At 56.8% G+C, this 16,081-nt stretch overlaps 7 protein-coding genes across 7 annotated transcripts; 1 reads left to right on the forward strand and 6 right to left on the reverse strand.

Moving 5' to 3' along the window:
* Window positions 1-198: 198 nt before the first annotated feature.
* On the reverse strand, window positions 199-1,647 carry JCM15063_000317 (uncharacterized protein; the record flags this gene model as incomplete). Its single annotated transcript, XM_076676435.1, has 3 exons — window positions 199-872; window positions 946-1,046; window positions 1,157-1,647. The coding sequence occupies 3 exons, from the start codon at window positions 1,645-1,647 to the stop codon at window positions 199-201; spliced, it is 1,266 nt and encodes a 421-aa protein (XP_076536416.1).
* Window positions 1,648-2,661: 1,014 nt separating this feature from the next.
* On the forward strand, window positions 2,662-3,927 carry JCM15063_000318 (uncharacterized protein; the record flags this gene model as incomplete). The annotated part of the gene is made up of 2 exons (XM_076676436.1): window positions 2,662-3,168; window positions 3,241-3,927. 2 exons carry the CDS (start codon window positions 2,662-2,664, stop codon window positions 3,925-3,927), a joined length of 1,194 nt encoding a protein of 397 aa, XP_076536417.1.
* Window positions 3,928-4,025: 98 nt separating this feature from the next.
* JCM15063_000319 (uncharacterized protein) lies at window positions 4,026-5,893 on the reverse strand (the record flags this gene model as incomplete). Its single annotated transcript, XM_076676437.1, has 5 exons — window positions 4,026-4,168; window positions 4,235-4,790; window positions 4,852-5,153; window positions 5,225-5,438; window positions 5,510-5,893. 5 exons carry the CDS (start codon window positions 5,891-5,893, stop codon window positions 4,026-4,028), a joined length of 1,599 nt encoding a protein of 532 aa, XP_076536418.1.
* Window positions 5,894-6,102: 209 nt separating this feature from the next.
* On the reverse strand, window positions 6,103-7,989 carry JCM15063_000320 (uncharacterized protein; the record flags this gene model as incomplete). The annotated part of the gene is made up of 6 exons (XM_076676438.1): window positions 6,103-6,177; window positions 6,251-6,829; window positions 6,903-7,027; window positions 7,097-7,218; window positions 7,296-7,450; window positions 7,516-7,989. 6 exons carry the CDS (start codon window positions 7,987-7,989, stop codon window positions 6,103-6,105), a joined length of 1,530 nt encoding a protein of 509 aa, XP_076536419.1.
* Window positions 7,990-8,290: 301 nt separating this feature from the next.
* JCM15063_000321 (WD40 repeat domain-containing protein) lies at window positions 8,291-10,033 on the reverse strand (the record flags this gene model as incomplete). The annotated part of the gene is made up of 10 exons (XM_076676439.1): window positions 8,291-8,323; window positions 8,390-8,483; window positions 8,561-8,700; window positions 8,774-8,893; window positions 8,969-9,088; window positions 9,155-9,279; window positions 9,348-9,566; window positions 9,717-9,857; window positions 9,929-9,968; window positions 10,031-10,033. 10 exons carry the CDS (start codon window positions 10,031-10,033, stop codon window positions 8,291-8,293), a joined length of 1,035 nt encoding a protein of 344 aa, XP_076536420.1.
* Window positions 10,034-10,326: 293 nt separating this feature from the next.
* Window positions 10,327-11,523, reverse strand: JCM15063_000322 (uncharacterized protein; the record flags this gene model as incomplete). The annotated part of the gene is made up of 3 exons (XM_076676440.1): window positions 10,327-10,754; window positions 10,816-11,399; window positions 11,468-11,523. The coding sequence occupies 3 exons, from the start codon at window positions 11,521-11,523 to the stop codon at window positions 10,327-10,329; spliced, it is 1,068 nt and encodes a 355-aa protein (XP_076536421.1).
* Window positions 11,524-12,222: 699 nt separating this feature from the next.
* Window positions 12,223-14,561, reverse strand: JCM15063_000323 (uncharacterized protein; the record flags this gene model as incomplete). Its single annotated transcript, XM_076676441.1, has 9 exons — window positions 12,223-12,293; window positions 12,362-12,425; window positions 12,574-12,672; window positions 12,736-12,950; window positions 13,009-13,074; window positions 13,141-13,374; window positions 13,444-13,517; window positions 13,580-13,612; window positions 13,696-14,561. The coding sequence occupies 9 exons, from the start codon at window positions 14,559-14,561 to the stop codon at window positions 12,223-12,225; spliced, it is 1,722 nt and encodes a 573-aa protein (XP_076536422.1).
* Between the last annotated feature and the right edge of the window lie 1,520 nt (window positions 14,562-16,081).

The following is a 16,081-nucleotide window of genomic DNA, read 5'->3' on the forward strand; positions in this document are numbered from 1 at the left end:
TTGGCAGCTCAGGGTCGTAATTACAGCGATGCTTGAACAATCGAGTTGCGAAAAAGGGGAAAGGCATGCAATTAGAAATAGGGTTTGCGAGGAGATGCAGTAATGATGAACACGAATTCGGGGTAAGTAACAAGTGGCAACAGGGTATAAGGGGGACACATCCGATCCGAGAACATCTATCGGTGAATATTGCTTGAATCAGAGTCGTCGGGCGATGCGGTTCATGCGCGGGTCTTCTTTCCCGAATGGCGCCGCACGAGGTCGCGACTTCTCCATGAAGGACGGCTGGGGATACATCGCCTCCATCCGGGCCCACAGAGCCTCGAGAGCCGAGTCGGCGTTCACATCCATCTCGTCGTTCACGTTGAAGAACGGAGGATCGGCCTCGAGCATCTCCTGCCAGGAGAGCTCGTTCGCCTCGGCATCGTCGGTCCACGCGACGAACTGGGGCCGGTGCTCGTCATCGACCTCCGCGGCAAGGTCCGACGGGACCGCCTTGTCAAACATGGCGTACGCGGCATGCAGGATGTGTACGTTGACATCGCCCGACCATCGCACGCGGTGCGAAACGGACTCGCGGAGTGCCGGTCCGAAGCGCTCGTGCGCGTGCAGGTTGCGCAATGCATTGCGAAGGAAAGCGTAAGGTGCATGCGCCGGCACTCGAAGCGACGCTTCAGGTAGCTTGCCGTATTCGGCTTCGATCATGCTTCCGGTCGTCTTGACCGAAACGGTCCAGTCATCGTCTCCAACACGATCCCGTACATCGTCCCACTCCCGGAAGAGCTTGACTCCGCCGGTTGGCGTGAAGAAGAGTTCGGGAGAGGTCGGACGCGCGAGAAAGAAGTCGTCGTTGAAGTACAGGAATCGATTCGCTGATGATGAGGCAGACGCACGCGTCAATCACATGCGCTGCTGACTCTGAAGCGACAGTAACATAGGACTTACTGAGACCAGGAATGAGGTGCATGTAGGCTTCGATCGCGTTCGAGTCGAAGGTCGGGAACGCTTCGGACGGCATGATGTCTTCGATCGCGACATGACGGAAACTGGCGGGCCAAGGCAAGTGCGTCAGCGAACATTCATGGGCCAGCGACTGCGCGTGCAGCGAGCGACCATCTGGAAAGAGCGGTATGCGACGAGAAAACGGCAGGCTCACCGAGGGTGTTCTGCATCGATCCAGGCCGGGAGGTGGCTCCTTCGCGAGAGCAGGATGATCTCGCCCTTGTGCCAGGGCATGAATCTCTGAATGCTTCTGACCGAGTACCGGAACAGGCCGTCGTCCCGGAACCTGTTGTTCTCGACGCCTTCGCCCGTGATAGCGGCCTTCTCCTCGAGGAATGTCGCTTCTGAGCCGTTGACCCAAGTGTACACGACCGAGATGTCCTGCCACCAGTTGTCCTTATCCGAAGGGAGCGCGGCATCGGCGACAGGGACCGGCCCTGCCGATGCGTCGACGCGTAGGGGCGACGGCACCGCCGCGCCCGAGGAGCTGAAGTGGTTTGCAAACGAAGGCGAGAGCTCGGCTAGGTTGGGCAAGCTCGCGGTCGAAGACGGCCACAGGAAGAATGCGAGCACGACGAGACCTCCCAGCAAAGCCCATACCCGTGGCGAGTTGCGCGAGGTCGAAGCCGGACTGCTGAACACCATCTCGCGGGGGGTTCGCGGAGGCGGAGGGTAACGAGAGAGAAGATTTGACGACGCCAGTAGTGCCGCTGTCAAAGTCGTGTGCGAGTCGTGCGAGCTTGCCAAGCGCGAGCGAGAGCCGCGCGAGGGCACAATCAGAGTTTCCCGGGGCCAGCGAAACTTCTTCAAGCGATCGTTTTTGAAACCGGAGCTGTCCCCGGATGTGAAAATGCCAAGGCCGCGTGCCTGTTCTCCTGGCTCGAGCTTCTCAGGCTACAACGATCGTGTGCCACCTACAAAATCGGTGTTGTCAGTCTGCACCTCGGCCAGTGTCAGCAATTGGCAGCAGTCGTCCGATGGGCGACCCGCGAGTCGTTGCAAACCCTGGAGTTTAGCTCAATCGACTAGCGGCATACGCCGGAACAAGCTCGGCAAGCTCGGCGCGCGCGACTGGCGCGCGTATTCTTTTTTCTACTGAACGGTGCGGCGGGTGCGGCTCACCGGCCCTGATCTTCTGTAACGTTCTTATTCACGTCGCGACTCGCGACTTGTCGTGCTTCCGTCTCGCGCGGCGCCCGGTAACATTCAGTACGGGTTCGTCAAGCTGTTACTGTAACTCTGAGACCACAGAGAGCCGAGCTTTGCGAATCCAGTCGATCACGCCCTTCTTGCGAATGCGAATTACACACGGAGTTCCGGTCCCCGGGCCTCGTCGATCGCAAGTCCGAATTCTCTTGCGGCTGTCGGCCGCATTTCTCGGGGGCAGCGCGCGTTTTATCAGCAGCTGCAGCATAATCTGACCTTCCGACCGTCCGATCTCTCAATCCGGCGCGACAGCACCGCAAATATTCAACACACATATATCATATATCCGGTCGGACAGAAGCAAACCTGGCGCATTCTGGCTCGCCTCGGCGCGCGACTGGCCGCTCCAACGAAATTCCTCTCCTGCCCCGCTCGCGTCCGCCTGCGTCTTCCGCCTCCTCCACGCCGTCTAGCAGTCGATCAGGAACGCCAGAACCCGACGAGCTCACGCACATGCCATCAAGGGGCTCATTTCTAGGGCTTTCGGGTCGTCGACTGCACGTTTCAATCCTATCGTTCTTCCTCGTCGCAACCTTGCTCTGGAGTCACCTGCGTACCTCGACCTCAAGCGACACCTCCTTAGACAGTTCCACCTATGCGGGCGATCTCAAGAATGGGTTAGAGGCGTGGGAGCCTCCCATTCGGGCACCGGCACCGATACCAGACGCTCCTTCGCGACCCGCGACGCCAACCGTCGATGCAGCGTGCCAACCGTTGCGCCCACGAGAGACGCCTGGTCATGTCACTGCGTACCTCATCATGGTCCACTCGGAGGCCACACTCGAAGGCGCGCGCTTGCTCCTCGAGCAGATTCATGATCCTCACGACTACTTCCTCATTCACGCCGACAAGAAACTTGTTTCGCCGCAGTACGAGCGTTACAAATCAACTTTCACGCGTTGCAGCAATGTAGAGTTCGTACCGGATCATGAGAGAATTCCCGTAGGATGGGGCGATATCGTGAGACTATCTATCCCGTACGACGTTCTCTTTCACTGACTGACAAGTCGCGCCCGCGGTCTCGAACTGTAGACCATGATTGACGCCGAGATCGTCATGCTCAAGCAAGCTTTGAAGAGCTCAATTGTGTGGACCAAGATGATGCTGCTCGACGGTACGAGCTGGCCTGTCCTCGACGCGGATCGCCGGCAAGAATGGTACACGATTTTCGAGAACGAGATTGCGAATGGTGGCGTAGGGTCGGCCCCAGCTCCGATTTGCGAGTACGGACAAGAGGTGAAATTGTTTGATGGGGACTGCTGGAGGACCAATGCGCGATGTTTGAACGAGGATTGCAGTCGAATGTCGGAGACTCCGTACGAGGCGCCCGTACGTAAAGGGAACCAGTGGACTGTCATGACGCGGGGCATGGTCGATTACGCCATCTACGGCAAAGACGCTCAAGCCTGGTACGACTTCTTCCGCAACACGACAGTTCCGGACGAACACTTCTTCGCGACGATAAGGTATGCGCAACCGGGTGCGCCAACTGGATGGCTGCGAGTGCCCATGTACGTGCATTGGGGTCCATGCCGATCACATCCGGTCGAGAAGTTTCAAGGGCACCCTTGCAGCCTCGGCATGAAGGACTTGGAAAGCATCACCAGCTCGGTCTCAATGTTCGCACGCAAGGTCACGCTCGACGAGTCGGAATTGCGATTGGCCCTGTCGCGAGGCGAGCCAAAAGCGGTCCATCTGACACTCGAGTCCGGATCATAGAGTTTGCGGGCCCTACGTAAGAAACATCCGTGTTGTTATTCCAGTTCATCTTGCATTATCATCTCGAACATCGTCTTTGGGAAATGATGGCATCACTTCTATGTGACTCGCGACCTCAAGCAATTGATGGCGGCGCTTGTCGCGACGACGAGGTCGACCACGGCGAGCAGGACGAAAGGAGCTCGACTCCACTTGTCAAACAGGAGGCCCCCCGTTGAACCCACGAGCAAGATTCCGATTCCTGAGATCGATATCGAGTCAACGTGTGAGCTGTGACGGCGAGAGGAACACCTGTTGCGGGACATACCGCCGCAGAAGCTGTAAGCCGAACTGAGCTTTCCCGCCACCTCTTGCTTTTGTTGCGCCATGACTTGTCCTCTGCCGTTCGTGATCATTGCGAGACTGAGGACTGTGCCCGCGGCCTGAGCCAGACCCAAGCCGGTGACGTAGAGCCACATGATTGGCGCCCGGGGATCGCCCGCTGGGAGCAGAGCAAAGCCCGCACACGCGCTAGCGCCCACCAGGAAAGACACGGCGAGGACCAGGGCCTCCGGGTTACTCGTCCTGTCCCCGAGGCGAGTTGAAGCCGAAAGTAGCCCCACGAGAGGTGACAGGACTAGCGTGACAAGCTGAACGATTCCCGTCAGGATTGAGGCGAGGATATAGGCTTGTCGACACGACGTCTTGCTAGGCAGCTCGCCAGCAAGGAATCCTCGCGGGATGCACAAGTCGTTGTCGAGGAAAAACTGCAAGGTCGAAGGGTCAGCTTTCCGGAAAAGCGATACCGAACCTTGCCAGAGGCTGCCTACTCGGTTGACCAGGAGAGGGATCATAGCGGTCACCACGACTGCTTGAGCTCTGGTCTAAACTCAGAGAGCCGTCAGTCCTGCGACTTCACTGCGAGGCGATCCGAAGGGAACACACCGCAAAGCTCGTTGCGAAAGCGAGGGCTAGCTCTCGATCTCGTTTCGCAATCACGAATCCCATCGCTAACGTCTTAGCCAACGCTCTCATTCTATGCCGAAATCCGATCGTAGGCGAATTCTCCGTCTCCGTGATCGCCTTGTCTGGCAGGGCTTGATAGACGAATATGGCTTCGACAAGCGATAGACCGGCCACGAGGTAGAACGTCCAGACCAACCCGTTCGCGAGCGCAGTCGGTGAATCAGGATCAGCAGTTGGATCGAACTTTGCAAGCAGATTGGGCAGACGCAGGTAGCCGAAAACTGCGCTCGATCGAGATCGTCAGAAACGTGCGCGATGGTGGGCAGAGGTCTGCATGGACATGGGGCATCACCTGCGAGGAGCGCGCCTACACCGCTGCTGAGGCCTATGAATCCTGCCAATCTTGCGGATCGGTGAACTGCATTGTGCTTGGGCAGCCGCGAACTTGGGAGCAGCGTCGAAGTTTCGCTGATCCCTGATTCGTCGAGTTCAGATCTCGAAGGTGGCAGCTCGGTCAAGCTTGACAGAACAGCACTGATGGTCGCGACCAACGAGCCTGCGCCACTCTGTGGTCGAGCACAGTCCGACATGAGTCCGGCTTGCCCCACATGACCGAACGAGGTTGAGATACACTTACAGCGAAGAGGATCCTCACGAGCACGAGCTGCCATACGGTATTCGCTTGCACGTAGAGTACGAGCGCTGCACTGACGATGGCGTAGCCTGTCGCCGCAACGACCCTGATCCCGATGCGGTCACACACGGCGCCGACGGGAAGGTACACTGCCAGAGCCGTGAGCTCATCCGCGAGGATCAAGATCCCCGTGAGATCGCCCGTCTTGCGAGTCGGTACATTCAGGATCGACGAGAGTACGAACGGGGTCGCAGCGCTGATGAAGACGAGGAACGAGATCGAGAACGCCGCCGTCGAGAGCGATGCCGACAAGTGGACAGGGAGAACGTGCGGGGCGAGTCCGAGCCATGAGCCGAATCCCCAGGTTGTTTGGCGGGCATAATCCATGGCTCATCGGAACAGAGTTGCTGCGGTGGAAGACCGACAGCCGCATGTCCGCGCGGTTTCGGTCAACTCTCGGTTCAATCTCATGTCGGATTCTCGAACGAATCTGCTGCAATGCCAGAGTGCACGGTACAAACAAAGGTCGACACGGGTCGGAACGAAAGACGACAAAACATAGGGTACTGTAAATATCAAAACATGGAAATATGCGATTAGCTTGGGATTGACTTGGCAAACGCCTCGACGTCAACGTCGGCAGCCCGTGAATGGACAAGCCAAGGGTAGTCCTGAACGCGAGAGACAGTGAATTCAGTCAGCAATTGCGAAGGAACGGGATCCGACAGTGAAGGTCAGTCTCACGAGCAATTCTTTCGGAGTTGGCCGTGCGACTTCTTTCGGCAGAGGCCCTTTCTTCTTGACGTTGTACCCGACTGGTTCTTTCCGGAGGGTGGCGTTGACAAAGTCTTCGACTTGAGACGAGAACTTGCCAGCTGGCAATCTCGGTGCCGGTTCGTTCACGATGTACTGCAACAGTTCCAAGATGGACATTTGGTGACCCGAACCGGCAAGCGACACGCCCGCGACCGATTTCCGTTTCGAGCCCCTTCGAGTCGAGCTTGAAGTCGTGCTCGACTTTCTCGACCTGACCGCTGCTTCCCGCTTCTCTGCTCGCTGCTTCTCCGCCAGCGCGATACTCTCTCGCTTCTTTGCCGGCCGACTTGGGGACAGCGTGTCGTCACCAAGCTCGGCAAGGAGATCCTCGGCTTCCTCCGCCACGCCATCGAGCGAGAGTTTCGCAAACGCTTCGTCCTCGTCAGACGATGGGGGTTCGTCGTCGGAGGAGAACGGGAAGCGACCGATCGCGAGCTCGACGAGGGTGATTCCCAGCGACCACACGTCCGACTTGACCGTGTAAGGATCTCCCGAGATCCGTTCGGGCTACATCGCAAAGGAGATCGATCCATCCATCAGCGCTGAAGGTCGAGCGCGGTTCATATCCGATGCGACTTACGCTCATATAGGTACTCGTGCCGACAAACGTATCGGCTACACTGTTGATGAGCTCGCCCGAAACTCCAAAATCGCAAATCTTGATCTGACCAGCAGAGTTGAGCAGAATGTTGCTCGGTTTGACATCTGTCCAGTTCATCGAAATTTCCGTTAGCATGCTGTAGTTCCTTCAAGTGTAATGAGGAGCGCCTGTACCTCGATGCATGATTTTGTGCACCTCGTACAAATACGTCAACCCGCTCACGACGGCGAAAGCGATCTTGCCCAAGATTGGTTCCGGTATCGGTCCCACCTTTTTGTAAATATTGTCTAGTGACCTGCAGCACTCGACACTCTTTCAGTACGACCCGCGCATGCGAACTCTGGTAAGACGCAGCAAATGAGTGGAACGTACCCTCGGTCCATGAACTCCATACACATGCAAATGTGCGGCTCCTGCAAATACGCGCCGTAGAACGATACAATGTAGGGCGATGAACAATCGTGCATGATCTGCAACTCGCGCAGAATCTGCTTGCGAGTGTTTTCCGACGTCGCAATGTGGACCACCTGTATAGGTCGATGTCAGCTCGCCACTCTCAGACACGAAGGCTTTCCAGACCTCAGGGTCGTACCTTTTTGGCCATGACGACTTTGGTCGGCACGTGCAGCGCTCGACTGACGGTACCGCCATTACCACAGCCGAGCTCGCTGATGACCTGCACGTCCTCGTTGCGCAGATCGAGCTTGAATTCGACGCCAAGTTCGAGGTCGGCAAGTCGGTCCGACAGGCCTCGACTGCGCGACGAGGACGAACTCGAGAGGCTCGGAGTGGTGGGGAGGAGCGGGGAGTCTACGGGACTGCCGAGGTAACCCCCAACGAGGCCCGAGGTCTCGAACGAAGAGATCGACGCCCGGTTCGACCTCGACGAGCCAGCGACCTGGACGGGTTGAGGGCGTGACGGGACGGGAGGAGCGGCGAGGAGAGCAGCGGCACTCGTGCCCGACAGCGTACCCGGCTTGGCAGATTCGGCCCCTAGTGCGAGCCCTTTCTTGTTGCGGTTCTTGCGTTTCGCGAGCAGTCCTTCTGGCGCGGACGCGAGCTCCATCGGTAGAGGCGGTGACGGGGGTTCCGGCTCGAATTTAAATCTCGCGTAGCGCAATGTGGATTGGGGAGAGAGCGTCTAGCGTCGTGTCCTGAGCGCAAGAAACCGGTGTCGAGCTGAATAAGTGATGGTGATGCGGCTGACGAGCAAAGTTGAAGGACAGCATCCTTTCTCTCTGGCGCACTGCGCAGGCATTACCGTTTCTCGCATTCTCACTCACTCGAGACGTCCCTTCGAAGATGCACCTCTCTGTTGAAACTCTACAATGCAAGACCCAAAGCAGACAAATATCGTCTCGCAAAATCTAGTCCTCTGGCTCAAGAGGTCCATACGGTTTCTGCACGGTCAGGCCGTCAGTACAAGGGGGCCCGGTTCAACACCTAGACATGGAAGAATGACTCACAGCCGTGAACCAGTCAGCGTCGAAAGCGTGCAGACGAACGTATCCATCTTCTCCTCCGATCGCGTATCCCTTGCCTTGGGGGTGAGCAGCGATCCTAAATGGCGGGCAAGAACAAGCCCTGAATCAGCACAAGCATGCGACATGGTACGAGACAGGACGATCACAACTGACGTGTTACACGGTCCGAAACCTCCCTTGACTCGCGCAACCTCCTCTTCGAACACCCGGTGGAAGAATCGAACCTCGAAGTGTCCGTGTCGCGCTCCAGTGGTCGTCACGTTCATCGCTTCTTGTCCTCCTCCGCAAAGGATCTGACGGAAGCAAGTGGTCTGAGGTCAGCTCTGTCGGAAATCGCAATATGTCGCGCGGAAACCGAAAACGAACATAGGGTTTGCCCGGCACGATCGCAGCCGAGTTCAGTGGGGGCTCTCCCGTGTAGGTCTTGATCGGTGTGAGGTACTCTTCCTCTCCGTGTGCATTCTTGTGGGGGCCGACCGACCAGATCTACCGTGGGAGCAGATTTACACTCGTCAGGAAATCGTCCGAAGGAAATACTCGTGCGAGTGAATAAGGACAGACTTTGGAAGACTTGTCCTTCGACGAAGTGATGAAGTAAGTGCCGTCTGGCGACATTTGCAAGTCGGTGATGACACCCGAGTGACCGCGCTCTTCTCGGTCAAAGAAGATGTATCCCTCCTCCTGTAGACATGAAACATACATGAGCTGCTGTGGAAAAGGCTATTGCTCGACGGAATCGCGACGAACCGTGTCCCACAAGTTGAGGGTACCGTCCTCGTGCGCCGTAACAATGAACTCGTCGAGTCCAGTCCAGGCCGCAACGGTCGCCTTCGAACCGCTGGGCTTAATGACGAATTGAGGCTCCTTTGATTCTGCAAAGCGGGACAAACTTGAAGGTCAGGGCTGCAGGGACGCGCCGACAAGAGATTGGGCGACGCACGCTGAGCAGGCTCTTCTCGGTTGATCTTGAACACCGACACTCCTCCGGGGTAACCCATTCGCTTCTCGGTCACGGCGAGCACCCTCGAGTCGTCCTCGCTCCACTGCACGCGCTTGACTGCTGTCGGGAACTCCCAAGTGTACAGGCATTGACCGGTTCGAACATTCCACAGCTTGAGTGCGTTGTCGGCCGATCCCGAGACCAGGTAAGTCGAGGTGGCTGGGATTGAACAAGGAAAATTAGGGTCAGCTTGGTATCCGGTTGTGTAACTGTCGCTGCGGAGGAGCGGTCGCAGGCGAAGGTGTCGGGCAAGAAGCCGCCCAGATCGGCAGCGACAGGACGCGCAGAAAGCATGGTGGGTACACTTACAGTCGACATCGATGGTCCAGACGGTACCGTTGTGGCCATCGTAGGTTCCGAGTCGCTCGCCGTTGTGCGAGTGCCAGGCGTTGATAACGTGATCCTTGGAGCACGAGAAGAGCAAGTCACCCTCGGCGTTGTATTTGATCTCTGCACAAGAGCGATCCGGCGCGTCGAGAGGGTCAGCGAACGCGGCAGCGATGAGAGATGAAAGAACTCACGAGTGAGCGATCGCTCGTGGCCAGACAACATGATGGGACGCTGCATCGACCGTACGCATGTCAGTCACCGCGTGTGCTGTCGCAGCTGCCATACGCGCTTACCATGCTGGGCGGTGTGGGTGAGGTGGAGGGGGTGGGAAGCGAATCTGCGGACTTTGTTAACTCTGATCTCTCTCGCTCCTTGGCCCATCTCTCGCTGCTCGCCGTTCGCTGCTTCTGCTATTGACAGCCGTCATGACAAAATATGCTGCCGTGGACCGCTGCTCTGCTTGCTCGCACCAGAGAGGACACTCTTGCTGGACCGCTTGCGCATGTTCTGCTCACCGCTGGACAGACGATGGATGCATGCAGTACAACAACACAGGGTGATAAGGCTACAACCAGTCGCACAACACAGTCTAGGCTAGAGCATCGAGCATCATCTCGGCGTACATCCACAGGCCGGGGTTCCACCCGAGGTGCACTTTGTCCTTGAGGATATTACCGCTCGTCTGGCTTCCTGTTGTTGGCCATCCTTCGAGCACGCGCGCGACGTCCAACAGCTGCACGTCAAGCCCGTCCCGCTCGCTCCGGGCGACGACTTCGAGCGCAGCCTGGTTGAGCTGAACCGTGCGTCGCAGGTTGAAAAAGTCGATCGATCGGCCGGGATGGAGAGGATGCAGGGTCCGGAACGTCACCTTCGTCTCTGGGAACAGTGCGCGCAGTCGTGCCAATGCAGTGACGCATCGCGAAATGTAAGCTTCGAGGGTTGTCGGCGACAGAGAAAATTCGTAAACCGTATGGAGGCGCAAGTGCGTGTCGTGAAGGTACATGAGATCCCATAGGTCTGTCAGGGTCACGTCAGCCATTCTCCGCTGGCGTGCAGTGGTGTCAAGCTCGACACTCACTCGAATTGAAGACAATCAGATCAACCCGCCATCCCATCGTCTCGACAAACGCCTTGGCCAATCCGATTCTTTCTTCGACTGCCCAAGGTCCTTCGAGCTCCACCTTTCTCTCCCACAGTTGACTGTCCTTTTCGATCATCACGCCATAGCTCATGAAGCTGATCAATCGCAAGTTTGCCAACTCGCACACATGTGCATCCGCATGCCATTTCTCCGATTTGGTCGGAGGGTTTTTCGACGAGACGACCGAAGCCCACGTGCCAAACTTGAGGCACAGTTCGTCGACGATCGCTCGTTCGTTGCTGTCGCCGAAAAGAAGAACAGTCTGGCGAGGGTTGCCCGAACTTTCGGATGAGGCAGACGTTCCGTTCTCCGATTGCGACAACATAAGCGTTTCAAGTCGTCGACCATGATCGATTGGCATGTCCGCGGTATCGAAAGGTACCCATACAGGAACCGCTTCTCCAGTCAGGTTCCCATCGAGTCGAAGAGCGTGCGTCGAGAGTGTTCCAGGTCGGTCGTATGCCGGGGCTCTACGGTGGACCCCATATGTGCTATCGGTCGTCCATCTGAACAAGACGAATCTAGCGAGGACAGCAGCGTCAGTATAATGATGTGTCCGAGGTTCAGCTTTCGATCTTCCAACTCTTACCCGCTCAAGGCGCACACGATCAGAACTGTCAGGGGTCGCCAGTTCGTAATCGTCATGCTCTTGCTGCAACCACTCTCGAGAACAGCGAAGCGAGTACAGTATGTATATGGGCGGCACACAAATGCTCGGCATCGTGTCGCGTGAGGAGACCGAAAAAAAGACTCGGCTCGGCGAGAGTTCTGCGGGCTCTCTCGAAGGGCAACGCGAAAGAGACCAAAAAAAGTGTCTCGATCTCATCTTGACGAATTGCGTATCGCGGCCCGGTCCTTCAGCGCCCGTGAATCGTTGCAACTTGAATTGAGCACAAGCTGGAGCACGCGACTCTGGGGAGCAACATCTTGAAAGCTAGTCGGCGAGCCTCCACATCCTGCAAGAAAGCTTCTATCACGCGAGACCTTGGGAAAACCTGCCGAAAGAGGCAATTGATTTTTCAGAGCCTGCGAAGGTCAATGCGCGCTCACTTTTTTTGCATTTCGCACGAAAGGCGTTCGAAGGAGCTCGCTTGCTTCGAGGTTTGTCAAATACCACATGACCGTTGCTGCGTAGCACCAGTTACAAGCTGAAAGGCTGCATGCCGAGTGCTGATCTGCCCATGAGCAAATCCCGGCTTCACGCAGAAATACTTGCGTCAGGGCCCTCTATACGACAGGAAAGGAAGAGAGGATACAGAAGAGTGTGACATTGAACGCTGAGCCCGGTACGAGTACAACAAAAGACGATGCACAACGAATCTCACTGATTTGGTACTTTCGATATCATCTTCGAGCATGTACCGCGTTTTCGCCATCCCAATAGACTTGCAGTTTAACCCGCTCTTCATTTTTGACTAGAAGATCGCGAGAGTCATGCCAATCAGTTTGTGCGCAAGTCTCGATCGAGCTGGATGCCGCTCACCATTCTCGTCCCACGAATCGGCTTGGAGATACGTGAATACTGCTCCGCGATCTGAGATCGTCTCCTGCTCAAGCGCCAAAAACAAGTGAGTACAGACAATTCCGGATCCGCGTCAGAAAGTGGAATGCAATGTACAATACCGTTCTGCCGAGTAAAGCTCGAGTCAGCAAATGCTGACATCGGAGTGTTGACCATGAGAAGAGACGACATACGATGTAGAACGTCTGCTTCGCAGGACCAGGTCCGTGCCGCTCCGGAATAGCCGGACGATCTTTGAAGATCAGCGGGTGGTCGACATACCAAGTGTGCTCCTGTCAACACAGCTGTCAACTCAGGGACAAGCTGATGCGAGAGGGAAGGGGCAGACGACCTACGAGAAGAGTGAGATCTTCTGGTTTCAGGGGTTCCTCAAAGTACGTGATGCTGTATCCATTGACGAGCAGCCACTTGCCATCGCCAAAGACGTGTCGTGTAAACATGTTGTCACCTCCGAGGAACGCTGCGACCTGCTGAATGATTCCGATTTGCTCAAAGTCGGTGTGGTTTGAGCCGTAGCCGAACAGATGAACCCATCCACCACCAAGGTAGTCTACGGGCGAGAGAGTCTGATTAGAACTGTCAATGCACGGCCTGCAGATCAGACTCACGATGCAAGCTGAGAACTGGCCATCCCGATTGCAGAATGCCTGTCGAATCTCCCGGAATGTCATACTCTGCGCGGCGGATGAGAGAGTATGAGCTTTGCCTATATAGGGAACAAGCAGAAGGCGATTACGTACGGTGAAGACCCGCCTCTCGCGTGACAACCTCGTCCCTCTCAACCCCGGCCGCGAGTGCCGCGCATCGAGTCAGCATCCCGTCCCCACCAAACTCCTCTTTGAATCGCTCGTAGCACTCGGGCCAATGCCCAGCCATGTTGGTAAGGAGTGGAGCGGATACAATAATGCCAGCACCGCCGAAAGCCATCCTTCCGAATGAACCGAGCGCTTCTAGGGATTCACTCGATGTTCCGACTATGGCATGATTTCCGATGAGCTCGCATGAAAGAGGAACAGCCAGAAATATTGATCCAAGCCACTCACCGAACCATTCCTGCTTGGGGTCGTACTTTGAAAGCATGCGCAAAGTGGCCCGGATGTCGACCCAGAATGTATCACTGAGCGAGAAGCGATTGTCAGTCTTGATGTTCGAACGCTACAACGGAATGCATGAACCTACTCGTCTCCGAATACGAACCAGTCAAACGATCGCCTGTGAACGCATCAACCCGGTCAGTGTCATAGGGGGCTAAAAGAGAAGGGAAAAAAGGCCAAAGGTGGCGAGCAAAGACTGACTCGAGACTGTTCGCGTGCTCGTGCATCTGTTGAATCATGCTCAAGACTCGCACCTCGTAGCGAACGTGATCGCTCTGCTTGAGTACGCACGGCAAGCCCCGTTCGTCGAGCAGAATCTTGAGATCGTCGATGTCTTCTTGCGTCTCGTGCGAACTGAACAAGATGAGGCACATGGGCTGTCCCTGTTCCGGGTGGTCGGCGTGCATCCAGTTCGTCCACAACTTTGTCATCTCGCGCGCGCGCGCAACCGTCGTGACCGATCCAAACATGACCCGATCGAGCGACGTGAGGTGATCGCCAGTACCGGCATGACCTCGCTTCAATTCGACCTTGCGCGGGAACGTGTCGATCGTGTGTACCGGCAGAGGATCTTCTGCATCACCTCGGATGAGTTGGATCCCCTCGTATCCATCGAGGTCTTTCGGCCGCGCTCCTAGCAGCTTGGACATCCAACTCTTTGGCTTCGTGCGTCTCGGCAACAGGTCCTCCTGCCTCCAGGGCACTTTGTCGTATGCAGATCGTTCTCGCTCGTATTCGTGCTCGATTGGCCGGAGCACAACCGAGCGGTGGTCGATTGCGCTAAGATTGTTGTACAGCGGTGAGACGAGACCGACTTTATTGAATTGTCGAAACTCGGTGCGGCTGGTGAGCCGCAGGTAGAAACCAGGTGCGAATGAGCTCGACCAGGAGGAAGCGGAAAGGAGGACGCAGAGGCAAATCGCTCCGCCGACGAGGAGGGCAAGTGGCCTAGCGCGTGATCCAGTCGTAATAGCCGGAGGTAGAAAGGCTGGTGTTGGGCGACGTCGTGGAGGCGAATCAGACACGGATCTCGGCAGGAGGGGCGAAGAGGCTCGATAGGAAGACATGACGGTAGCCAGCTTCAGGGGTTCCGGCTTTTCTCACCTTGGGGAGGACAAAGTCAGCATTCGCCAGAAGCGGTCACCAAGGGCACGACGAGCTCACTCGCAAGATCTAAGATGTCGGTCGAAAGGCGATCGCCCGTCCGCAGTCGATATTCGTTCAACAGTTCTTCCTTGCACCGCTTGTCCTCTGCTTGCGGATCACAGCTGCAGAGGGCGGGTCGCGCTTGTCGGGATGTCGCGAGTGAATGTGTTGCTTTCGATGTGCTGGTTGATCAGGAAGAGGCAGACCACATGTTGCGGGAAAAATGATCGGGCCAGACCCTTTTTGCAATTCGCGGAGGTCGGATAACGGTTCAGGGGTACATATTCGCCGCACCGACCGGTGCACCGACGGAAATCGCCGCTCGCCGGGGGAAAAAATTGCAAGGACTGCGAAGAGAGCATTGTGAATAGTATTGCAACAAGCTTAGACACCCACTACAGTACACTGTACATATGGACGATGCGAAGGCACTGGAAATCCGTGTATCAGAAACCGGGGCGGGTCGCAGGGACCCGCGTCATGAGTGCCCGCTTTCGCGTCTGCTCTCCCCCTTCTCCCTGAGGAGATCGAGAGGGCAGACCGGAACGAAAGATATTCATCACGGCACGGATTTCCTTTGCCCTCGCAAGAACGACTCTCGAGCAAGAGTCGTTCGACCGAGGGATCCACTTCCAAGAGTAGTCCGAATCGAGTTGGTCAGAGTCCTTCCTGAGCAACATCGCAGGCGATGGTACCCAGGAGGGAGCTCTCTGACTACCGCGAATTGCACTCAAGCGGTACTTCCTCTATCCGCCCCAGGGCCAGCAAGAAGGGTCAGAGCGAAGCGCCCTAGAGCGCGTCGTGCTGCTCTTGCTGGCACAACCTGGCACGGGTCGTCGAGAGAAGTCGGCTCCAACCTCGACACACGTCCCAACCTCGTCCCCACGTTCCGCTGTTCGACCTGCTGCTGCGACACGAACGCTTCGAGGGCCCTCAGTGATCTCGAACGAGATGCACGTCTCGGGGCAGGTTGTCCAACTCGACCGAGGGATGTCGGAGCTCGCGCCGGCGCAAACCGTCGCGAGGCCCCGAACCGGTGACAGCGCGGGTCGGTCCTTGCAGCAGGGGATGTGCGGAACCAGGGCGAGGGCAGCTGTACAATGGGTACCGTCTTGCTGGTGGTGTGCGCTATCGATGTGATCGATGTGTCCTGCGAGGACGAAAGCTGAGGGCTGGTGCAAGACTCGGACCTTGACCCCGTCGTGAACAAGGTGAGAGATGGTCACGGTGAACCATCTGTGGGTGACGACGAATCGCGGTCTTTGAAGGTGGAACTCGCAGAGGATGAAGAAGAAGAACAAGCCGCAACAGCGGCGTGTTGTTTTTTTGCGCGCTTCGCCTGTCAACAATGTCAGGCCTCTGGCTCGCGAGGAGCGATGGCTCGATCTGTTATTAAGTGCGCTCATCGAGCAGTCTTGCGGTCTAGCAAGGGAATCTTTGT

Source organism: Sporobolomyces koalae, assembly GCF_050403365.1.
Source record: "Sporobolomyces koalae JCM15063 DNA, S_koalae_JCM15063T_v1_ctg4, whole genome shotgun sequence".
NCBI lineage: Eukaryota > Fungi > Basidiomycota > Microbotryomycetes > Sporidiobolales > Sporidiobolaceae > Sporobolomyces > Sporobolomyces koalae.